General features: G+C 52.6%; 1 protein-coding gene across 2 annotated transcripts; it reads right to left on the bottom strand.

The window, feature by feature from the left end:
• Positions 1-14,360: 14,360 nt before the first annotated feature.
• Positions 14,361-23,435, bottom strand: UBFD1 (ubiquitin family domain containing 1). Of its 2 annotated transcripts, none has more exons than XM_078857021.1 (7): positions 23,159-23,435; positions 20,758-21,081; positions 20,069-20,277; positions 18,950-19,015; positions 17,798-17,903; positions 16,347-16,429; positions 14,361-15,441 (listed from the first exon to the last, which is right to left on the bottom strand). In XM_078857021.1, the coding sequence occupies exons 1-7, from the start codon at positions 23,172-23,174 to the stop codon at positions 15,331-15,333; spliced, it is 915 nt and encodes a 304-aa protein (XP_078713147.1). In that variant the 5' UTR covers positions 23,175-23,435; the 3' UTR covers positions 14,361-15,330. The 2 variants fall into 2 exon arrangements, with proteins under 2 accessions (XP_078713147.1, XP_078713146.1); XM_078857020.1 differs by having other exon boundaries at positions 14,362-15,441; positions 20,758-21,087; positions 23,159-23,434.
• Between the last annotated feature and the right edge of the window lie 1,665 nt (positions 23,436-25,100).

The raw sequence follows: 25,100 nt of genomic DNA, 5'->3' as shown, positions 1-25,100 counted from the left end.
GGGGAGAGACGCGGGGAGGGAGACGCGGGGAGGGAGACGCGGGGGGAGAGACGCGGGGGGAGAGACGCGGGGAGGGAGACGCGGGGGGAGAGACGCGGGGAGAGAGACGCGGGGAGGGAGACGCGGGGGGAGAGACGCGGGGAGAGACGCGGGGAGAGACGCGGGGAGAGAGACGCGGGGGGAGAGACGCGGGGGGAGAGACGCGGGGGGAGAGACGCGGGGGGAGAGACGCGGGGAGGGAGACGCTGGGAGGGAGACGCGGGGGGAGAGACGCGGGGGGAGAGACGCGGGGAGAGAGACGCGGGGAGAGACGCGGGGGGAGAGACGCGGGGGAGGGAGACGCGGGGAGAGAGACGCGGGGGGAGAGACGCGGGGAGGGAGACGCGGGGAGAGAGACGCGGGGGGAAAGACGCGGGGGGAGAGACGCGGAGGGAGACGCGGGGAGAGAGACGCGGGGGGAGAGACGCGGGGAGAGAGACGCGGGGAGAGACGCGGGGGGAGAGACGCGGGGGGAGAGACGCGGGGAGGGAGACGCGGGGGAGAGAGACGCGGGGGGAGAGACGCGGGGAGTGCGAACACTCGCGAATGCTGAAGTCTGGTGGCGGGGGAGATGGGGGGGGGGGTCGCGAATGGTAAATTGGTGTGAATTTAGTCACTCGTATAGGCGAATATGCGACAACTCGCTCGGACAGATGGGGGGGGGGAGGTTTGCTGTACGGAGGGAGACGTTGGAACCGTTCCTATCGCCAATCAATTGAAAATGTCACAACAAGAAACTGATTTCTATTCGGCACTTTGTAAAATAACAAAAAACGAGACATCTGAACACGAATTATAAACGTGTTCTCCTCTTCTTCTTATTGTAAATGTGACAACACAATTTATAGAAAGGTATTTCATTCATTGAAAAGAAATATCTTTAAATAAATAGATGTAAATTTGTCATTCATTCATAAAATAAACATTTATTTCATTCATAAAATAAATATAATTTAGTTTTCATTCAAGCCCCCACAACGCCCACACCAAGTGGAGCTGCCACCTTGCCGCCTCGTGGGAGCGTCCCCAGGTGTGGAGGAGAGAGGGGGGGGGAACCCCCCTCCAACCCCCCACAAGCCCCCCTCCGACTCCCCTCCAACCCCCCTCCAACCCCCCTCAAGCCCCCCTCAAGCCCCCTTCCCCCACCCCGCCCCGCAGCGTCGTTAGAGATTAACAAAGCCTCTCCCCTCGCTCTGCGATTCGAGTCAAAATCGATACCGCGACACAATGTGGATTTATATTGCGACACAATGCCAGCGAAATTACACGACGCTGCAGCAGAGACGTAACACAGCAGCAGCAGGGGCATATTCACTTCATAGCGAGAGAGAGAGTGGCGGGATGGGTGGAATGTAGTATAGGAGGAAGAGGAGGAGAAGAGATGATCTATTGGAGCCTGGACTCACATCGATCCACCGTACGTACGTGGGGGTAGGGGGGAGGCTTTTCTCCGGGATCCCACTCAGTTCATCCCCTGTCCCGCATGAAGCCCAGAGACTGAAAGAAAGAAACAGAAGCCACTCGTTTTTGTGAATCCTCAAGCGTTCTAAAAAGTGTATCATGCTAACAAATGCATCGGTCCATGGGACCCTCCTTTGCCAGTAGCAAAATGTGATGAAAGAGGTTTTTTTCCCCTTTTATCTGGCAACAAAAACAGATTTCTCCACCTGATGACGATTGCTTGTGTTGCGATCGAAACGTCGTGATCGATTATTTTTCTACCTACGTGACTTTACCGACAAGAACCAAAGAGTGTGCAAAACAGCGGTGTTAAGATGTTAAAAACACCAAACTGAAACCTTTTTACAAGGAATCATGTTACTGCTTTGCTTGTGGTGAAATTACCAACAAACACAACTCTGATAATTTAAAACATGATTCCTTCCAGATTTGAAGCTTTCGTGACTGCAATGATTCATATTCTTAGGTTTTATCGGTAAAGTCACGTAGGTAAAAAAATTTTAAATTAATAAAAGTAAAGTAAAATTACTTGATGCAGCAGTCATGCTGACGGTTCCACCTGAAGACGGAAGCTTGCGTTGCCCCTCCGAAACGTCGTTGATTTTTATTTTTTTAATTTATTTTTACCTAAGTGACTTAACCGAAAAAACCTAAGAACATGATTTTTACCAGTTAGTTAAAGGTTCTGTTGGTTTTAACATCTTAACACCGCTGTTTTGTTGCCAGAAAAAAAGAAAACCCATACTATATCAAATACATAGGTTTTAATAAAACGAAGTAAGTTGTAACGAGCGTGCCCCGTGCTTAATTTGTCTTTTCGATTATTTACCCTCGAACAACAAAATGTGGACACGTCTCACCAGAGGTGTGGACTCGAGTCATGTGACTTGGACTCGAGTCAGACTCGAGTCATGAATTTGATGACTTGCGACTCGACTTGGACTTGCATAACAATGACTTTGTCCCACCTCTGCGTCTCACACACCCCCAGTACCACTGCTCAACAGACCGCGGAGTTTGTCTTCACTCATAATTCAGGGGGGGGTGGGGGCACTTTCACCGATAAGACATCGTCAGTGCGGTGTGTTGCCACACTGCCCTGCGAGACCAAACAATGCAACACTCTTAACGCCGTGAAATCATCACGTCATTTATAAGTGAGAGGCTAACTGAATAGCAGTCTGCATGTGCGGTAAAAAGTAAACAAAAACAATAAACGATATATAGGCTTCATTATTAGAAACCAAAAAATGTTAATACCCAGCCACCTATTAATGAGGGACGTGGTTTTTAAGCAAAAAAAAAACGGATGATATTCCGAAAGGAATGTTTTTGTAAAAGAATACTGCCACCTACTGATGGAGTTATGTTACTTTTCTTCATCACTTCAATTGGTTTGACAGCAGCACGATGATGATGATGGAGTTGTGGTGGGGGGGGGGTCACTCTGTGTGTGTTGTGGTGGGGGGGGGTCACTCTGTGTGTGTTGTGGTGGGAGAGGTTGTTTTCACTCTGTGTGTATTGTGGTGGTGGGGGGGGGGTGTTTTCACTCTGTGTGTGTTGTGGTGGGGGGGGGGTCACTCTGTGTGTGTTGTGGTGGGAGAGGTTGTTTTCACTCTGTGTGTATTGTGGTGGTGGGGGGGGGTGTTTTCACTCTGTGTGTGTTGTGGTGGGGGGGGGGGGGTGTTTTCACTCTGTGTGTGTTGTGGTGGTGGGGGGGTGTTTTCACTCTGTGTGTGTTGTGGTGGGGGGGGGGTGTTTTCACTCTGTGTGTGTTGTGGTGGTGGGGGGGGTGTTTTCACTCTGTGTGTGTTGTGGTGGTGTGGGGGTGTTTTCACTCTGTGTGTGTTGTGGTGGTGGGGGGGTGTTTTCACTCTGTGTGTGTTGTGGTGGGGGGGGGGGTGTTTTCACTCTGTGTGTGTTGTGGTGGTGGGGGGGGTGTTTTCACTCTGTGTGTGTGGTGTTGTGATGATCAGGTCCAGGCGCGAGCTGGGATTGTTGATTGCATCGCAAGACGCGGAGGGATGGTGACGATTTGGGGAGTCCTCCATCCAGCAACAAACTAAACAGATCAACAAAACTCAACACTAACAACAAAACTAAACAGATCAACAAAACTCAACACGGACAACCAAACTAAACATGAGCACGTGTAAGCTCCCGATTTTTGACCCCCCCCCCCTCGTCACACGGCGTCACAAAAAGTCAGACCCCCCCCGCCTCAAATATGACGACACAAAGCTCTGCGCCCCCCCCCACCTCAAAATAAAACATGCTTCAAATCGCTTTAAACTATTGTCATTGATGTTGTAGGAGAAAACATTTATTAAAAAGTCTATTTAATTAAGTAGAACGTGTTGACTATATTTATTTAAAGTTGCGCATTTTGATTTGACGTCACATTTCTCACCCCCCCCCCCTCGTCACACAGCGTCACAAATGTCTGACCCCCCCCCCCCCCAGGTGCGTGACGTCATTTATGGACGGTCCCCTACATATGTAGTGGCTACGGGCCCCGCACTTTCAAGGGCCCCGCGCTAAATGTTTTCAAGCTATCAATTCCGGTTCAGTGATTCTGCACTTGCTCTATTACCCTAGTGCTATACCGCCTTCAACTTTTATGACCGACTGGGTGTTTAAGGTTAGCGATTTGTCGTATTATCTGCCTTCATAGCAAATGAAAAGATACAATTACTTTACTGTGCAAATAAAAAAAAATAGTGTAATAATATGTATTTATTTAGGGCCCTTTACAACATATGCTGCAGGCCCCGCACTAGTTTAATCCGGCACTGCCCCCCATCGCCCCACGTGGTTCAAACGAAACCATTTAAAACAACACGGCTCGAACCGACACTGCCCCCCCATCCCCCGCGCCCCCACTACACCTGTACCCCCCCCACCCCCCACGTGTTTGATTGGAATCGCGGCTTTTGTTTTATCGCGCCGCTGGGGAGCGGAAGCTGTCAGAAGCAGAACGTCGCGTTTAAACCACGCGGCGCCTCGCGCCCTGTCAGGGCGGAGCCAAAAATAGCGACTCCCTCCCCCCTCCACCTCGCCCCTTCCTCCTCCTCCACCTCGCTCCCTCCTCCACCTCGCTCCCTCCTCCTCCACCTCGCTCCCTCCTCCACCTCGCTCCCTCCTCCACTTCACTCCCTCCTCCTCCACCTCGCTCCCTCCTCCACCTCGCTCCCTCCTCCACCTCGCTCCACCTTCCACCTCCACCTCGCTCCCTCCTCCACCTCACTCCCTCCTCCTCCACCTCGCTCCCTCCTCCACCTCGCTCCCTCCTCCACCTCGCTCCCTCCTCCACCTCGCTCCCTCCTCCTCCACCTCGCTCCCTCCTCCACCTCACTCCCTCCTCCTCCACCTCGCTCCCTCCTCCACCTCGCTCCCTCCTCCACCTCGCTCCCTCCTCCTCCACCTCGCTCCCTCCTCCACCTCGCTCCCTCCTCCTCCACCTCATTCCCTCCTCCACCTCACTCCCTCCTCCTCCACCTCGCTCCCTCCTCCACCTCGCTCCCTCCTCCACCTCGCTCCCTCCTACACCTCGCTCCCCCCTCCACCTCGCTCCCTCCTCCACCTCCTCCACCTCGCTCCCTCCTCCACCTCGCTCCCTCCTCCACCTCGCTCCCTCCTCCACCTCACTCCCTCCTCCTCCACCTCGCTCCCTCCTCCACCTCACTCCCTCCTCCTCCACCTCGCTCCCTCCTCCACCTCGCTCCCTCCTCCACCTCACTCCCTCCTCCTCCACCTCGCTCCCTCCTCCACCTCGCTCCCTCCTCCTCCACCTCGCTCCCTCCTCCACCTCGCTCCCCCCTCCTCCACCTCGCTCCCTCCACCTCGCTCCCTCCTCCACCGCCTCCACCTCGCTCCCTCCTCCACCTCGCTCCCCCCCTCCCCCACCTCGCTCCCTCCTCCTCCACCTCGCTCCCTCCTCCACCTCACTCCCTCCTCCACCTCACTCACTCCTCCTCCTCCACCTCGCTCCCTCCTCCACCTCGCTCCCCCCTCCTCCACCTCGCTCCCTCCTCCTCCACCTCGCTCCCTCCTCCACCTCGCTCACTCCACCTCGCTCCCTCCTCCACCTCACTCCCTCCTCCTCCACCACGCACACACAACAAGCTACTCCCCTCCGGACGCTCAACTACCTCTCCCCACTCATCTCAGTCGCCCCTCCAACTCACTCTCCTCGCTCGGCTCGGCTCGGATGTGTCAGTGGAAAAATAAAAGAGGGGGTGGGGGGTTTTCAGCAGGGGCGGGGATACGAATCCGGCTTCGTCATGAGTTGGATCAAACCGTTACACGGACGCAACAATGCACGTGAAGTCAGTGGCACGGCACGGCTCCGTTGGACAGTGGAAAAAAATATGTATGCGGGATCCCATTGTCTAAAATAGTGGTTGTTTTTGTTTGGTATGATCGTGTAAATATAAATGTGTCGTTAAACCCGCCACCACCCGACACAGCGAATGAGTGAGGTTTGTCACGTAAACAACACGTGACAAATTCGTTACCTAGTTCAGCACGCATCGGTGTGTTGGAGAGTAAACCCACTACAGCTTTGACAATTCCAGAACCGTGACAACAACGACAAGCAGCATCAGGCGACAGCCAGAATTGTGGAGAAATCCTCCTCCTGCTTCGGTCTTAAATAGACGGGGGCACAAATGTCGTCACTCGTGAGCCAAGCATTATGTACATAATGTACACATTATGTACATTATGTACATGTGTACATAATGTGTGTGCATTACCAATGCCCATTGTATATGTCCATTATGTATGTGTGTTGTGTTTGTACATTTTGCATGGATGTTATGGATACACGTTATGCATATGCATGATGTGTGTACATTACGCATGCACATTGCCTTTGCCCCGTTGTGTATGTGCGTTGCGTATGTTCATTATGTATGCACATTTTGTTGGTCAATTATGCATGTATAGCATGCAAGTACATCGCGTGGGTGACCTGTCAACTTTAACGACGCATTCACATCGACGCGATCTCACCCAACAACAACAACAACAACCACAACCACAACAACAACCACAACCTCTCTCCAGACACGGATCACATCGCTCGCGGCGGAATCTCAGCAGCGGTGGGAGTCGCAGCCGGCAGCCAGAGAGAGAGAGAGGGGGGGCGGTGGTGGTAAGTGGTGGTGGCGGTGGTAGTGGTGGTGGCTGTGGTGGTGGCGGTGGTGGTGTTGGTGGCTGTGGTGGTGGCGGTGGCGACGGTGGTGGAGGAGGTGGTGGTGGTGGCGGTGCTGGTGGTGGTGGCGACGATGGTGGTGCTGGCTGTGGTGGTGGCGACGGTGGTGGTGGTGGCGGTGGTGGTGTGCCGCTGCCCTCTGCCGGTGCCGCGTTCGCCGGCCACAGCTGCAGCGCTCACCGCACTCACCAGAGGCGTAGCTAGGATTTTTTGCGCCCGGGGACGAACTATAAAATTGGCGCCCCTCCCCCCCCCCCGTTTAATCACATTTTCCTATTACATCGCATAAGGAATAACAATTGTAATTTTTATAAAACATTGTATTTAAAGAAGCAATTTCTAGAAATTATGGCTCACTCAGTCACTGTCGTAGACTGGTTGACATAGTCTACAAAAGATACATTTTTCTTGATTTCACTGTCGCAAACTGGTCAATCACGTAATCAAAATCAGTTTTTTCCAATCTTTCTCTTTCAACGCTAAGAAGAGCAAGATCGCTGAGACGATCTTGTCCCATTGAAGCCGCAAATACGACAAAATAAGTTTCAATTTGCTGAACGTCCGCTCACAGCTTGCAATTGAAACTCCTATTGTTAATCAAATTTGCAGTGAAATTCGCAAATTCGGAAATATGTCGTCTCCATGAAACACAATAAAACCAAGAAGATCCAAAGGAGTTTCTGGTAGAACTTCATTCCGGTTACTGAGCAGCATTTTGCAATCTCAAATTTTTGTGAAAAGTTAGTGGCCATTGATGTCGGTGTCATAGAAATTTCAAAAATCTGTGCAATTTCGACGAATTGCATCGACATCTGTGTCGGATAGAAGGTGACTCAGAAATCCAAATTTTGTGTTCAGGTCTTTTAGTCGTAAAACCCGTGTTGACATCTCCTGTTGAAGTCGATAAAATGCGCTCTTCATAACGCGCACAATTTCTTCTTCTGCTGAAAGTCCTGCATCTCTTGCCAGTTCTCCTGGCATCTTCCGACGTCGCCTAATTCTTCTGTCCACATCGATCCCCCAGGCTGTGCATTTTGTTTTGGCGTTTTCTACAGCAAATTGGCTGAAATCATCACGAAGCTTGACAAATTCATGCCCCAAAGATTCAAGATCAGTTGCTGCTTCCTTGAAATTCATAGCAGGATCCTGTAAGCGCTTCTGAATACGATACATTTTTCCAAGAATGACATTCCAGAAATGTATTAAAACTATGAAGTTAAAATTTAATACGCATGCCTGTAACTGTTCTGCATCACTTCTGGTTTCAGGCATCATAGTTGCGTCCTCCGATAATTTGTCTAGCAGCCCTACTAGTTCATCCAGTCCTTCATAGATAGCTTTAACAGCTTCTGATCATGCACTCCAGCGTGTTTCAGACTCCCGCTTTACTGTGATGGGCACAGCTTTTTTTAACTCTTCCCAACGAATTGTTGATCGAGAGAAAAACAAATATATACTTTCAACTGTTCCAAAAAATGTGACGACAAGTGGATCCTGTTTAGCTGAGTGTACTCCTGCTAAGTTTAAGCTGTGGTTGTCACAGTTGACAAACAATGCTCTGTGATTTTTGTCACATATTCGTTGTTGAAGGCTGGATATATGCCCAGTCATCACAGCAGCATTGTCACAACATTGTGCCCTACAGTCGGCTAGAGGTATGTTGTCAGATTTCAGTCTCTCGACGATGACTCTTTCTAGGCTTGCTGCATCTTTTGCATGTCTCTCGATATAACCTAAAAATGATTCTTTGATAGTTACTTTTTTAGTTTGAAAATCCACATCCACAAATCTTATGACCTGAGAAAGCTGTTCCCGATGTCCTAGATAAGGAGTTGAGTCAAGTAAGATACCGTAATACTTGTTTTTCCTGATATCACTCAACAATTGGTTCTTTACAGTCGACGCAAGTATGTGGATAAATTCATTCTGGATTTCCGGTGACAAATAAGAAACTGATCCCGGATTTTCTCCTGCGTGCTGTACGTGTTTTGCTAACAATGGGTCATACTGAGCAACGAGTTTGATCAGCGCGAGAAAGTTTACAACATTTTTTCCCCATCCGCATTCAAATTTTCCTCATGGGCACGTAGTGCCAAATTTTGTGAAACCAGAAACTTAATACAGGTGAGTATTCTTTGCAACATATCTCGCCAACGTTGTTTTTCTAAATGAATCTGAGCTTGAACCACTTGCGTCAATTCCAGTACCATCAATTATCCTTCATTCGGCTTCCTTCCATGTAGTAAAAGCTGTGCGGTGGCTAGGACTGTTTTCATGAGAATTTAGTTTTTCTGGCTTTCTCCACTTGTTGAAACCGTTTGTTAACTCAAACGAAGCTCGTGAGTTTGAACTCGATGATGTAAATAATAGACAACAAAAACAGTAAGCAGCTTTATTGATTGGTGAATATAATAGCCACGAACGATTCACTTCCTCTCCGTTCGCTAGTCGGCGTTTAAACCATGCTGATGTAATTGAACGTTCTCTGGATACTGATGATAGATTGTCTCTGTGCTGAAAAAGCAAGGATCCGAGAGTAATCATTTAATTGCGAAGAGGCTGTGATATTTTCGATAGCTTTGTCGTTTTATCAAATTCTAAGTAGCCAACATCGTGAAACCTTAGTACAGCAGGAACAGCATCATAATGAATATTTTCAGCTTCTCTATCAGAAGATTCTTCTACCTCATCTTCCCCGTTACTGTCAACTAGTTCATCATCATGTTGAACCTGTTCAACGACGACGCCCTGGTCTTCAGTGTTTTCGGAGTCTTCCTCTGAACCATGTTTTTCTCCGAGTCCTCAATGTCTTCAACCTTCTCGTTTACATGCTCTGAAATAGGTGGTTGATAGCCGCCATCTTCTGATTCTGAAGAGTTGGAGTTTGCAGCTTCAGCTTCTTTCTTCTTGGCTTTCTTTAAAAAAATAGCCAGTAATGTACTTCACTTTTTTGATGCCATTTCAGCTTCTTTTTTAAATCCTTTATATTAAGTTAACTTGCTTGCGCGCTTACGACCGTGCAAATCTTTCGGTCGTTTTTAACCCACTTCCCGTGATCCAATCGAGCTGACATTTTGCACACAGACTCGTTGTGCGTGACAATTTATTTTCGTGAAAAATTTTTTCCTAAATTTTCCACTTTTTAGGAAAAAAAAAATGTCACTAACACAATCATATATTTTTCCTAAACACAGAAAATTATTCTGGATGTGTGTCAAACACACTATAAAAATGAAACTCTTACTCAAGAAAAACAGAAATGAATAAAAAAAATAAAACCGATGCGACGCATATAAAGGATTTATAGTGAAAAACTTTGTTTTTACGGGTTAATTTTATTTTACGACATTGAGCTCCATTTCGTTTTCTTCCTGACATGGCTGACAAAAAATATAAATATATTATTATATCACTGAATACACTGAAGTGAAAAAAACATGTGTAGGCCTAGACAATAACATAGTGGTACTGGCATAGTGCTACTACAATAAATAATTATTATAATAATAATTAGGCTATACATGCAGATTAAAATTACATAATTTATACGCTTAAAGGCAGATTATGCTGCAGATATTTAAAAATATCGATATAATAAATTGTATTCTATATAAAAAAATATATGTTAATTTATTTATCAAAAAATATCATAAAACATACCTCTAGTGCGCCTTTTGGCGTCATCTGGTCCAACCCATGTGAGACTAGGCTCTAAGGAAAGCTGTCTCGGGTGTGGACCAATCAACTTCAAGGACAGTGCACATTATCAGAGTTATGTCTTTTGTTTGTATTATGACTGCAGGTATTGCGGGCTATGCAAACATGACTCCTTGTAAAAAAGGTGTCAGTTTTGTTGCCAGATAGAAGGGTAAAAAAACAATTATCATACCTCTTGTTGTTCAAGTAACCAAAATAGGTCGTCGCTTTGGACGCCACTGCCTATAAGCTTATACTGTCGGTCGTACGCGGCCATGTAACGGCATAGACTTACCCGTTAATGAGTTAATGATGACGTCACCCTGCTGCTGCTCTATATAAGAACGGGAGACACAGCAGAGCCTCACCATTCTGGCGAATTGCCCGATGATGCTGGATGCAATTACCAGCGAAACGTCGTACTCAAATTGTAAATGTTGTGGTTTCACGCTTCAACACACCGGTGGGCTAAAGCAGTGAACTATTTGTCTTTTGTCAACGTGACACTTTTTTTACTGATTGGCCGTGTCGGGTGGTGGAGGGTTACGACACATTTATAAATAACGCGATCTAAACCCAAAAATCGTTGATTATGAATAGTCATCAAGAGTTTAAGCAGCCCACCAAACCCCCCAAGCCACATCCCTCCCCCCTCTGACACATGGAGGAGACGAGGCAGGGTGGGGGAATTATTTTCCGGAGTACGGCCCCGGACGGCTCCGCGCGGCTATCGCTCCGAACCCGGCGACCCGAGTTCGATTCCCTCTCGGGGGCCACCAACAGCAGTGACGATTTTCTGAACTGGCTCTGGGCCTCCCCCTAAGTCGGCTGAGCCTCAAATGAGTACCTGGTTCTAGCGGGGTTAAACATCGACACCAGGGAGACAAAGGCGGCCGGGCGTGGTGCCTGGGACCCACGCCCTGGTGTGCCCCTGTCGGCCTTCATAGGTCCTGCTCGCTAACAGCACTTGCCCCTACAGTATGCCAAGGCTATGTGGGAGATCTTTGTCTTTGCGTGAATGTGGGGAGCGGTGGCGCGCCCCAAGTTGGATTCCCGCTCACGGTAACAATCAGTGGCGAACATTGTCCGCCTTTTGGCGTCCTCTGGTCTAACACCGTTTGAGACGAGGCTCAAAAGAAAGCTGTCTCTGGTGTGGACCAATCAGATTCAAGGACAATGCATTTATTATCAGAGTATGTTTTTTGTTGCATTCTGACCACAAGAATTGTGGTTAATGCAGTAACATGATTCCTTGTAAAAGGTTTCAGTTTGGTGTTTTAATATCTTGACACCTGTTTTGTTGGCAGATAAAAGGGGAAAACCCTATCGGTGTACCTTTAGGCCAACCCCCCTCTTCCTGATGACGAACGCTTGTGTTGCGATCGAAACGTCGTCGTCTTTTGTTATTTCTTTGAACCTATCTACGTGGCTTTACCGAAAGACCCAAAGAATATGAATTCCTGCAGTCACGAAAGCTTCAAGTCAAGAGTACCGTGCCGTGTGTAGAAACATCGCCACTGATTGAGACAAAGGCGGCCGGGCGTGGTGTACCATTGTGGGCCTTCATAGGTGCTGCTCGCTAACAGCACTTGCCTCAAACAGCCTGTTCAGGCTGTACGGGTGATCTTTACCTTTTGCCCAATGACGAAATCCCCTCTTCTCACGCGATTTCATCTTCCAGGGCTCCTGCTGAAGTGCTCTCGCTCGGCTCCTCTCGTCAGCCGATACAATCCACTCAACCGCTGCGCCACACAGCAACCAACTCGTGATCACTAGAATGTAATCAGCGCGAGATTCTCGTCCAATCGCTTTTTATCCCCCGTCACTGTTTTGCCACCACCGCCGCCACCACCACCAAAACAATTATCTCTTCGTATCGACTGTAACAGACTGTTGGGGCAAGTGCTGTTAGCGAGCACCTATGAAGGCCGGCACGGCACACGAAGGGGTGGGTGGCCAACACCGCGCCCGGCCGCCTTTGTCACCCCAGTGGCGATGTTTTCACACCGCACCAGGTACTCATTTGAGGCTGAGTCGAACTAGGGGAGGCCCAGGACCGGTTTAAATAATCGTCACCGGTGTTTGGCCGTGAGCGGGAATCGAACTCGGGTCGCCGGGTTCGTAGCTCAGCGCGAAACTGCTACACTACCGCTCCCCCATTATCATCAGCAGCATCACCACTAACTACCATCTACCATCATCCCCACCGCCATCAACTTCTTTCACTGCCACGGCCATTCACTGCCACCATTACCGCCACGAACCACCATCACCGCCACCACCACCGCCACCGCCATCGCCACCGCCACCACCACCGCCACCACCACCGCCATCACCATCACCAACACCACCCATGCCAGACTATGGCGAATGTCTCTCAACGGCCAAGTCGGATTTCGGTTGCCAAACGTCGTGACGCTGAATTAAAGTTGAAAATAGGAGGGCAGTTTTGTTGTTTCTTCTTATAAATCACGACTCTTTAATAATGCTGGAGGAATGCGATGAGCTATTAAGCTCTCTTTCACAGATGTTCAGTCACGGAGGTACGGTGACGACCCTGTAAGGCAGTGTGGTTCTTAACCTTGAGTGCAGCTTTGCACACCCCTGTGATGTTAATACATACATCGATTTAAATTTCTATTTAAAGATTTCGTGACTGCAGGGATTCACCACGAACTACCATCATCACCATTTTCATCCCCACCTTTTTCGCCAACAGCCACACCACAACCATCAACACGACCATACCCCCATCACTACCATCACCAACTACCATCATCCCCACCGCCATCAACTTCTTTCACTGCCACGGCCATTCACTGCCTGTTCTCCACCTGAGGACGGCTGCTTGCGTTGTGGCCGAAACGTCGTGAGAATTATTTAATAGGTTTATTTTTATTATTTTATTATTTCCATTCTACGTGACTTTACCGAAAGAACCAAGAAGATACATAGATTTAATTAAACAAAGTAGTTGTACTTGTGTGCCCCGGGTTTGTTTTTTTTCGATGATTTACCAACACAAATCTGGCCATGTCTCGGACCCCCAGAACGGGCATCCTGCACCCCCCAGGGTGAAAGACCACTGCTGTCGGGGGTGTAAGGTGGCCGACTCAGGGGGTGGAGGAGGCCGTGGGGGTAGGGGCATGAATAATAACAAGTCGGTGAGAAACAAACTTGAAACCAGCGTTAACAGCAGCTTGCGTCCATCGTGTCTTCCGCCCCCAGATTTCACCGCCCGATGTCCCGTTGGACTTCTTTCGCACCGTACATGGCAAACCGTGCTCATCGGTGGTGCGGGGGAAGGGCAACGCACTAAACACGGGGAGCAGTTGTAACGAAACGAATTGAAATCTCGGCGATTTAAAAGTGTGTGTGGGGCTTCCTAATATCGGAGGGAAAAGCGTTCACCGACGGCCGCAGCAGCAGCGCATCCGAAAGCGATAGAACGCTGACTGGCCAGACCGGTGACACTGCTGAGACTTGTGAGATGTGGCGACATCAGTGGCAACACTGGTGACACCAGTGAGATGAAAGTGGTGACACTGGTGAGACGAAATTGGTAAGATTGGCGACATTGGTGAGACCAGTGACAACACTGGTGACACCAGCGAGATGAGAGTGGTGACACTGGTAATACCGGTGAAATGGCGACACTGGGGAAATCGGTGAGTTGAGGGTGCTGATAACTGGTGACAACGCTGAGATGACAGTGACGACATTGGCGAGACCGGCGAGGCCGATGCGACGAATGTCCACGACTGTCTCTTCGGTGCGCGCGAACCGACCAGACTTGCACCACAGCAACGTTGAGGGCCCGGGCTCAACGATAAATTTAACCCTGCAACACAAAATATAAAAAACCCACCAAAACAGAAGTGTCCGTCTTCGCTCCGTCACCTCTGTCCGGGAGGAAGCGGCTGCGGCGAGCATTACGAATCAAACAGAGCCGCGGATTCTCCTTGTCCAGTTCCGTTTTTTATTTACTCATTTGTTATTATTCGTCGTCACCACCGGGAGAAAAAACACAAACGCTGAACTTCATCGCCCAGCGGTAGCGAGGCGGAACCGCTCGAGCAACAGACGTCTGTCGCCGCCGCCGCTGCGGCTGGGAGTGCCCCACACGGTTGCGGCCGCATCCGTCCCGCAGGAGGTTTCCCCACCCCGATCGCTTCTTCGACAGCCGTCCCCCCCACCCCCAAAACTGGGGCCTCTCCCACAGTTCTGCGTCTTGCTGCGGCATCCCCCACGGTTCGTGCCACGTCGCATCTTGGTCGACCGCAGGCGTGGCTGAGCCGGGCGGGCGGGCGGGCCGGGCGGGCGAGCTGGGCAGGCGAGCCAGGCGGGCAAGCGAGTCGGGTGCAGAGGTCCCCGCGTCGCCCCCCCCACGCGAGGCTTCGTAGGAACGCGAATGGCGGCACAAAAACACTTGAGGGGCATCGTCGTTATCGTCGTCGTCACCGTCGTCATCGTAATCATCATCGCCGTGGTCGTCGCCGTGGTCGTGGTCGCTGTCGTTAGTGCACAGAGTTCGTCGGTATATCAAAACCGGCAGCGGCCGCCTGCGTGCGCAGCAACCGAGATATTGCTTTCAAAAAGATGGTGATGCTTTCCTTTTATTATTGTTTCATCATTTTGATAACTTAATAGGCGATAACCTCGGCAAATACTATATCAAACATCAAAACAATAAATCATAAAAAAGTAACGCAACAAATTAAATAGAATAAGAGGCACGCCCTCCCCCCACCATCTGGCGTTCAGCGTTAAAAGTCCATTTTTGGTGGCAGCCGGAAGGGGCTGGAGTCTTGAGGCTGGTAGGGGGGTCGGGGGGGGTAGTCCAGTCCGTCGTTGGGTGGAGAGGATCGAGGTGGCTGAGGAGGAGATGGCGGAGGAGGAGCAGCAGTCAAGCGGGGTCAGAAGAACTGCCACTTGCCCAGCACGGTGTCTTTGATGGCGTCGACGTACTGCACGGGCACCCAGTAGACCCAGTAGTAGGAGGCCTCCGTGGGGCCCAGCTGGAGCGCCTGACGGGACAAACGGCGACACGCCCATCGACACGGGCGGCCCCGGCCAGGTCAGAGAGGCCACCCACGCGGAGCCACCCACGCGGGAGCCACCCACGCTGGAGCCACCCACGCTGAGGCACGGGCCCGCACGCACGTCGGGGCCCGCAAGCACGTCGGGGCCAACGTTCACAGGGACATCCCGCGCGTTCCGACGCAAGTCAACAGCAGCAAAGGTGACCCTGCGACGCGACCCCGCGCTGCGGGCACGGTGGTGTGGTGCGACCCCATTGTAGGGTGTGGTGTGTAGGGTGTGGTGTGTAGGGTGTGGTGCGACCCCATTGTAGGGTGTGCTGTGTAGGGTGTGGTGAGACCCCGCGGTGTGATTCCTAGCTGATTGGCAGTGTGGTGCAAGGTGGCGTGGTGTGGCGCTGTGTTGTGGGGTGGTGTGGTGCAAGGTGGTGTGACGCTGTGTTGTGGTGTGGTGCAAGGTGGTGTGGTGCAAGGTGGTGTGGTGCAAGGTGGTGTGGCGCTGTGTTGTGGGGTGGTGTGGTGCAAGGTGGTGTGACGCTGTGTTGTGGTGTGGTGCAAGGTGGTGTGGCGCTGTGTTGTGGGGTGGTGTGGTGCAAGGTGGTGTGACGCTGTGTTGTGGTGTGGTGCAAGGTGGTGTGGTGCAAGGTGGTGTGGCGCTGTGTTGTGGGGTGGTGTGGTGCAAGGTGGTGTGACGCTGTGTTGTGGTGTGGTGCAAGGTGGTGTGGCGCTGTGTTGTGGGGTGGTGTGGTGCAAGGTGATGTGGCGCTGTGTTGTATTGTGTTGTGGTGCAAGGTGTTGTGGTGCAAGGTGGCGTGGCGTGACCCCACTCTCCGGTGTGGTGTGACCCCCCACGGCATGGGGGGGGGGGGGGGCGGTGTAGCCGTGCTGCGCACCATCATGTGGTAATCCTCATGCCCCTCGATCGGCTCGCTCACCACGTTCTTGATCGATCCCATCGGCAGCTTCTCCGTGCGCTCTGCGGCCACACGGGGAGGGGGGGGGTGAGGCGGGGAGTCCGTTAGACATGGGGAACAACAGGAGGGCCCAGTGGGGGGGGAGAGCAACAGAGCCAGGGAACAGGAGCGGGACGCCAGGGAAACAGCGGCAGGGGAAGGGGTGGAAGAAACTGGCAGACGCGGCACACAGAGGACCGCACACGGTGTCCAGCCGGGCAAAAACATCAATCGGTTGGTTCGCACAGGGAACAGGAGGGCACAGGGCACGCAGAGATAGGCACGCGGGATACGTGGAACGAGTGGAACACGCAGCCGGGAGAACGGGGAGCTCGGTGCTGAAGACGACGGATCGGTGGCCACCGGGGGCGGGTTCGTGACGCACCAAGGTCCCCTCTGAGTGAAGAGCCGATGATTGCAATGCCGGCCACTTCTAACGACGCACGCCCCCCCCACCCTCTCCCGATTGAGCACGGCCAGAGCAGAAGGAGAAGGCTCACGGCACCGGTAGGGGCGCGGCATCCTACTCCCCACGGCCGCCGCGAGTCGAGAGGCCAGGGAGGCGATCGCTCCGTCAGCGAAAACAAAAGGTTACCGGGGCGGCCAGTCGGTCGCCATGGCAGCCGCGAGGCGCGTTGAGGTGCCCGAGGCCAATTAGCGGAGAGCAGCAGGCAGCGCTGTCAGCGGCGTGCGTGCGTGCGCGCTAATTAGAGGGCACGCACGTACCGACACGCGGCGTTGGTGCGGAGAGACCCGATGTGACGCTGTCTCAAGGTGTGTCAGGATGCGTCACGGGGCGTCACAGGGTGTCATTGGGTGTGGCAGCGTGCCACTGGGTCAAACGGCGCATCGCGGCGTGTCGCAGCGTGTCACGGCGTGTGATGATGGCAGTGTCACATGGTGTCACGTCTGTGGGGATATCCGTGCCTTGACCAGTTTTCTTCTTCTTTTTCTGCGCGAAGCTTCCTGCTCACCCCTCCCACCCCCATGAGCTGCCCCCTTCCCCTCACCCTCCCCTCATTGAGCTGCCCCCCCCCCCCCCCCCCCCACGAGACCACGTAGAGTCTACCCGGCGAGCACCTTTGGGGCACCGCAGTGACGAGATGTTAACTACTTCGCCTGGTATGAAGGAGGCCATGGGTTCGATCCCGACCCTGACGCCTGTATAGTTTGCGTGTCTGTCTCACCACGGTGGTGTGTATTTTCTCCGTGTCCTCCGATTTTTCCCTCCACATTTAAATCAACATGCTTTTAGAGTACTTGTCTGCTGTACATTTCCATGTGACAAGCCACTTCGTTGAGCTATCATTTGTGGCCAGGTCGCTTCTGAAAAAGATATACCTGGTGTAATAAAAAAACAAAAACAGTTTTATTATTTTCTCAAGTTGTACCTTTCGTGCCGATCCACAGCTGGTCCTGCTCCAGCTTGAACGTGAGCCGCACCTTCCCCCCGGACTTGTTAAACATCCCGGACAGCGGCACGGACGGCAGCCGCTCCTGCACGCGGGGACACGGGGACGTGAGGACACGGGGACGTGAAGACACGGGGACACGGGGACACGGGGACACGACGACACGGGGACACGACGACACGGGGACACGGGGACGTGAAGACACGGGGACACGACGACACGGGGACGTGAAGACACGGGGACACCAGCACATGGGGACGTGAAGACACAATACTGGGACATGGGGATACCAGGACATAGGGACACAAAGACACTGGGACACGAAGACACAGGCACACCAGGTTACGGGGACACCAGGATATGGGGACACGGAGACACGAAAATACAGGAACATGGAAACAGGGAGACGCAGGTACATCAAGACACGGGGACACCAATACACGGGGACGTGAGGACATGGGGACACAGGATCGTGGAGACACGGGGACAGAGGGACATCAGGACATGGAGAAATGAAGCCATAGGGACACAGGGACATGGAGATACGGGAGTAAACAACACAGGGACACTGAAACAAATGCGAGCTGTGTGATTGGGAGGTAGGGTAAAGCGTGCCATCTAGTGGTGGTGTTTGGCATCACCACCAGGGGTGGGGGCAGTGTCCTGGCTCAAAACAATGAGTAACAGGGAAGGGGTGGCCGCCAGTGGATTCGTGCGCCCATCTGTGCAGAGTTTGCAGCGTTATCCCTTGAAGCAAGCGGGATTACTCGGGGATTCACCCAGGCCCCCCGACGTGGCAAAGTCCAAAAACGCTCGCCAACAGAATTGGCCGGGCACCGATAATACGGTCGGTGGAGGGGGGGGGGAGCTCGTGAACAACGATTACCGGACACTCGCTGCGGGTGATTTGTTCTCCCTGACCAAGTGAACCGCGCATGTGTTGTCCTTCACATTCTTTCGTCCGATTCTCAGATGAGAGTCGGGGAAGGAGGGGAGTGGGCAATGAAAGCGTGGAAGGAGGAGAGAGAGGGGAAAGTAGCGAGCGACAGAGCAGTGGCCAAAGTAGAAGGAGGGGGGGGGTCAGTAAGAGAGGGGAGAGCATGACAGGTAAGGGTTGAGGCGAGTGCTCACCATGGTACCCTTGATGGCCGGCATGATGTCGTCAGGTTTGCCCTTGTCCAGAACTTTCCTGTGTTGCTGCGAAGACAGGAAGCGGTGGGGGTGGGACGAGGATCACAACCCGGAGAGCACCCAACGAGGGGATTGGAGTGTGATGCGGTGAGGGTCAGGTGAGGGTCAGCCGAGCAAAGGATTCCCAAGAGACGTTTCGGAGTTCAGCCTTTCAGCGGCTGACAATCGTCAGCGACCAGTGGCTAAATTATTTTTTTTTCTAAAATCCGCAAATTCTAAATGTTTTGCTGTTAATGGCTGCGGAGCTTTCGTTGCTCAAGGTTCCTAAACTTTTACGGCTCAAAAAATTTGCAAGTAATGGTTCCAGTACCTCTACTGGTCACGGTTCTGGAACTTTCGCTGGTCACGGTGCTGGAACTTTCGCTGCTCACGGGCTCATGGTTCTAGTACCTCCGCAGATCACAGCTATGCAACCTCTGCGGCTCAGTGCTGACCGAGCAGTCAGAGGTTAAACTTCATAGAAATGAAGACGCTACACCAACGCGATCGTAGCTTGGGTGACGGTTGTAGTCGTGGTATATATGTATGTTGAACTTCTTTCGCACCATACATAGCCACGCTTGCAAATCGCAGGTGCGGGGCGAAGGACAAATTAAATACAAAAAGCAGTTCTAAAGAAATTCGGTTTCAATCTAGACTTTAAGGTGCATAACTCCAGTGGCTTCCTAATATCGGAAGCAAGAACGTTCCAAACGGCCACAGAAGCGCATCTGAAAGCGCGCGATGCGGTGACCATCTTTGTTCGATGGCTAGCTAAAAGCCGCTGCTGTGAGGATGACCGGAGTTCGTGTGGTGACGGTTTTTGCTCCTTATCGAGATCAGTGAGGTTCATATGTGGAAAGCACTTTGCGTGCAATCAGCGCCACCTTGCAAATTTATTAAGTATCCATTCGGCAATCAGGAGCCAAAGCAGCTTGGCGAGCACTGGACATAGACACGGTCGGACCTTGCAGCACCCGTCACGACACACGTGCCAGGGAATTTTGTACACGCTGCAGGCTTGAAGGTGGTGGTAGTGGAAGTGGGGTGGGGGGGGGAGGTAGGGGGAGGGTGGGGCACCTTCTGCCGGCAGAGCGGCTCCTTCTTGGGCTCGTCGGCCCTCGTCTCCTGCGCCACCACCTCCTTGGGCGCGTTGACGGCGAGGACGTCGGTCAGCGTCGAGCCGACCACCATGAACTTGGCTCCACTCGTCACCTTCATGTCACGCAGCGTGCGCTCCTCCCGCACCAGCCCCTTGAACATCACCTTCTGCATCGCCGGCGGGACGCCTGGAGACAAATGCACGCGCACGCACGCACGGGAACGAGTGTAACCGAACGAGTGCCACCCTCTGGGTCGTAAGACGCACCAGCAAGTATCGGAGAGTAAGACGCTGCCCGCGAACCTTTGGGTGATTTTGAAGAGAAATGATACCTCAACCTGAACGCGACCTCTATAATAATGATAAGCGGTTTTATTATATCGCCAACTCTCGCATCCACAGTGCTGGGTTAAACCACCAAACACTACCCCCTACCCTACCCATACTCTCCCTAAGCCTTAACCAACAAACCACTACCCAATGCAGTAGTCACACGAACCACCCAGCTCCTACGCCTAAGCACACAAACTATCCTGGCCCGAGCACTCGTCTTACCTCTACCACTATCCACACCAACCGCCCCGTAGCCGACCATCCCGTACCCAAATCCACACCAAGTCAACCTGGCTCGAGCACGACCCCAGCAGTATTCCACTGCATCTCACACCTGTGAGAGTGTGGATCGTGTTCTTGAGGCTGGCGCCCGTGCTGTCCAGAGACACGGACACATCGAACTTGGCCTTGTTGTAAATGATTTTGATGTCAACCAGGTCGGGCGCGCACTCCCCTCCCGCCGCCGTGACCCCATTGACGGCAGCGGGCGTCTCCGCGTCGGCGTTCCGCGAGCTCTCTCCTGGCGCGGACTCCGTGACCTCCTTGCCGACGACCTCGCCAACGACCTCGCCGACGACCTCGCCGGCCACGCTGACCTCGCCGCGGGGGCCGCCCTCCCCCTCCGACGAGTTTGTGTCGCCGCTCAGCGCGTCGGCCTCTGTGTCTTGAGGCCGCAAGAAACGCGGGGAGGAGAGAGGGGGTGGCGGGGGGGGGGGACGACAGAGAGAGGAACGAGGTGAGAGAGATCGCAGAGCGAGAAGGGACGAGAAGACAGAAGGGTCAGACGAAAGAGTGGCGAGAAGGGAGATTGGAGTGTGGGCGGAGTGGGGATTAAGGGGGAAGTGTGCTGAGAGGGGAAAGTGGGGAAAGCGTGCACAGAGGGTAGAGTGGAGATGAGTAGAGAAAGGGGAAAATAGGCCATCAATGGGGGAAGCAGTGTGGAAGCAGCCTGACACATGAGCAGCAGTGCCTGGGTCCTTCTCTCCCCTTGGTCACCGGGATTCCTGGATTGTGACCCCCTCCATGACCCCCTCTGTGATCTCAGGCCCACCCCCTCGTCCCTCACTTCCCCGTCTTATAGGGCCCCCCAGGTCCCACTCCCCCTCGAGTGCCACCTCCCCCCCCCCCATGACTAGCCATTTTCATACAAGCCGATATCTAACTTCGCTGCGTGACGATTTCCGCGCGATCCCATCGCCAACTGTTTCGCAATTCGGCTGGAATGTCGCTTTTGTTTTTGTTGTTGTACCGCGATAGCTTTTCTGTTGCGCATGAAGATTGCTTCAAACGCAACGCAACTTTAAACTGCAATTCACTCACTCGGCACAGGCCCAACCAGGCGCGTCCTCCAACACACGGGCCCGTAAGGGTCTTCTTAAACACGGAGAATACACGAACGCGGCATTTAAATCATTCCAAACCGCTACGATAACGATTTGTAAACCGCCAGACAGTCCATCCCTCGATGAAACAAGTTTGCAGAGAAGTGCTTATAGCACTTGGGTTTCTTTAAACAAAACAAACTAACAAAAAGTTTCTAATCACGTTCGTTAATTCCGCAAACACGCCAGCACCTCGCGTATTTCAGATACAAACGCGCAACGATAACCCACGACGTTTAGATGTTTCGGAGCGAGGGACGACACGATCATCGTGGACTTTACGTCGCAGTAATATCGCCACATCGCGGCGAGGGGAGTCAACGTTTCAAAACGGGACCAAGATGACATCGCAACCACCACCCCACCCCCTGCCGACGAAGGCCACGACTAGCCCAGTCCCACGACGAACCAAGTCCCACTCCGCACCGGAGCGGGGTTCCGGCGACACGGGGAGAACCAGGCAAGCCAAGGAGATACCAGGGGGGGGGGGGGGGGGGGCAAAGGAGCAAAGCAACGGGTACCAGGGGATCGGACGTCGGAACCGGAGCTAAAACCAAGGCGCAGAAACAACTGCGGCCACCACCCAAAAAACCCAGGGGGTTACGAATCAATAAAGACTCAAAACGACTCCACGAACCCCGAGGAGAAGGGGGTCCCCCCAGAACCCCGAGAAGGGGGTCCCCCCCCAGAACCCCGAGAAGGGGGGGGGGGTCCCCCCCCCCCCACACCCCCGAGGTTCCCCGTTCCAGTTGTTAAGTCAGCGGTGGTCACCAAAGGCGCAGTAGTAGAAGCAGCAGCAGCCCCACGGGCGGCGTGGGGGGGGGGGCCGCGACCCCCGTAACCTGGGAGGCCGAAACAGCGTTTCCAGCGGGGGGCACCCTCTGGGTTCAACCCCGGGAACCAGAACCGAGACCCGTGACCAGACGATGGTCCCAGATGATGATCCCAGACGATGGTCCCAGACGATGATCCCAGATGATGATCCCAACAAGATGATGACCCCAACCAGATGATGATCCCAACCAGATGATCCCAGATGATGATCCCAACCAGATGATGGTGCCAGATGATGATCCCAGATGATGATCCCAACCATATGATGATCCCAACCAGATGATGATCCCAACCAGATGATGATCCCAACCAGATGGTGGTCCCAGACGATTATCCCAGACGATGATCCCAGATCCCTAAGACATAGAACCAAGGAACCAGATACAGGTGGGAGGGGGGGGGAGCCAGGGGGGGGGTTGGAGGATCTGTTGGCTCTGCGAACCGGGGACCCCGGGGGGACCCCGAGGGGACCCCGGGGACCCCGGGCCCAGCTGCTGGTCCCACGACCCCCTCACTCACCGTGCGTAGCCGCCATCACGCAGCGGGGGATTGTGGGTAGCGCACGTGACGTCTCCTCAGGACTCTCGCATGGCTGCGTCGGCTTTCTGCTCTATCCCCCCCCACCACCACCACCACCTCCTCCCCGTGTCGTCCACAGCGTTGTCTTGCACGTCCGCCTTTGTCTCTCTCTCTCTGTCTGTCTCCCCGCCCGTCACGATGTCACCGCTCCGTGCCGGCTGCTGAGGGAACCCAGAAGCGGCCGCGCGACTGTCGGAAGTGACGTCAGATCCTCCCCCCCGAGCGGTGACGTCATGCCCCCCACGCGTGACATGGCACTCTCGCGGTGACGTCACGGCGCGGCTGTGTAAACAAGTGGTTACAGTGGGCTGCGAAACGTCGCCTGTTGTATGCATCTTTTAAGACCGCAGTGTTGTTGACCAACGTGATTTGTTGTTTTTGTTGTTGTTGTTGGTTAAAGTGGAATTTTTGAAAGAAAACAAATTCTCCGTGAACTTTTTCACGCTTTTAAAAATTATGCGCAACTGGATTTTTAGACGTTTCGTGTCACGGGGCAATGGCAGTTATACAGCAAATGTGTTTTGTTGTTGCCAAACAATCGCCTCACGTTTCGTCGCAATGACATGGCACTATTAAGGTGACATCATAGCCCCGAGAGATACAGCGGTGCAGCGATGACGTCACCGCGCGCATTGACACGACTTTCTTGGTGATGTCACGAGTCACCAAATCGTCCGATGACGTCACGAGATTTGAAGTCAGACGATTCGATGATGCCGAAGCTACGTTGGCAGTGGCGCAGAAGCACAAATAACAACAATAACAACAGCACTCAACATACTTCACGTTTTGGAGTAAGTGACCGTTCGTCGTGTGCTGCCGAACGTGTGTTTATTTCACGTGGATGATTAACGCGTTACGGGCCGTCACATTACAATCAAATGACGTCATTTCCCAAACAATTGTTACATGATCGATCTCTCGCAAAGAGACGATCACCCCTCTCTGTTACCTGTGTTGCTCTCGCTATCTATCTTGGTGATATCTGTCTGCTAATATGTCTGTCTATAGTTTTCTGGTTAGATTTTATGTCGCTATTTCATTATACCTGATGATGATTGCTTGTGTTGCAATCGAAACGTCGTATTCTATTATTTAATTTAATTTATTATTTTATCTTTAGACGTGACTTAACCGAAAGAAACAAATAATAATTCCTGCAGTCACGAAAGTTCTAAAATTAAGATCGACACAACTTTTGTTAAATTAAAGTTGTGCTGATTGTGGCCTCCCCCTGAACTAAACCTGATCAAACTCCAGTAAACGTGCCACAACGTTGGGCCCCGACCTTGGCAGGTTGGTTGTGAGACCCTTACACACCAACGTTGGCTCAAAACTTCCCCGGTTTGTTGTGTGGGTGTGTGAGTGGGTGTGTGGGTGGGTGAGTGGGTGGATGAGTGGGTGGGTGGGTGAGTGGGTGTGTGGGTGGGTGTGTGGGTGTGTGGGTGAGTGTGTGGGTGAGTGGGTGTGTGGGTGTGTGGGTGAGTGGGTGGGTGAGTGGATGGGTGGGTGGGTGAGTGAGTGGGTTGGTAGGTGAGTGAGTGGGTTGGTGGGTGAGTGAGTGGGTTGGTGGGTGAGTGGGTGGATGGGTGGGTGGTAAAGTGGGTGGGTGAGTGGGCGGGTGGGTGAGTGGGCGGGTGGGTGAGCGAGTGAGTGGGTGGATTAATCGAAGCAGGGAGACGCAATCGCCTTTTTTAAACCTGACAGCTGCTCGTCGTCTTCCGTACTGCTAATTCAATATTTAACGAGGACAAACGCGTGTTGGGAAGTTTTAAATTAAATTTTTAAAAAACCTATCAACTATTTTTTTTTATTTTACCAGGTGAGGCCCACTGTGCTCTATCGCTGTGGTTTTCTCAGCAGCCACCTGGCCACAAATAAT

The sequence above is a fragment of the Lampetra fluviatilis genome, chromosome 5, assembly GCF_964198595.1.
Source record: "Lampetra fluviatilis chromosome 5, kcLamFluv1.1, whole genome shotgun sequence".
NCBI classification, from domain to species: domain Eukaryota; kingdom Metazoa; phylum Chordata; class Hyperoartia; order Petromyzontiformes; family Petromyzontidae; genus Lampetra; species Lampetra fluviatilis.
This window is presented reverse-complemented; position numbering and strand designations above follow the sequence as displayed.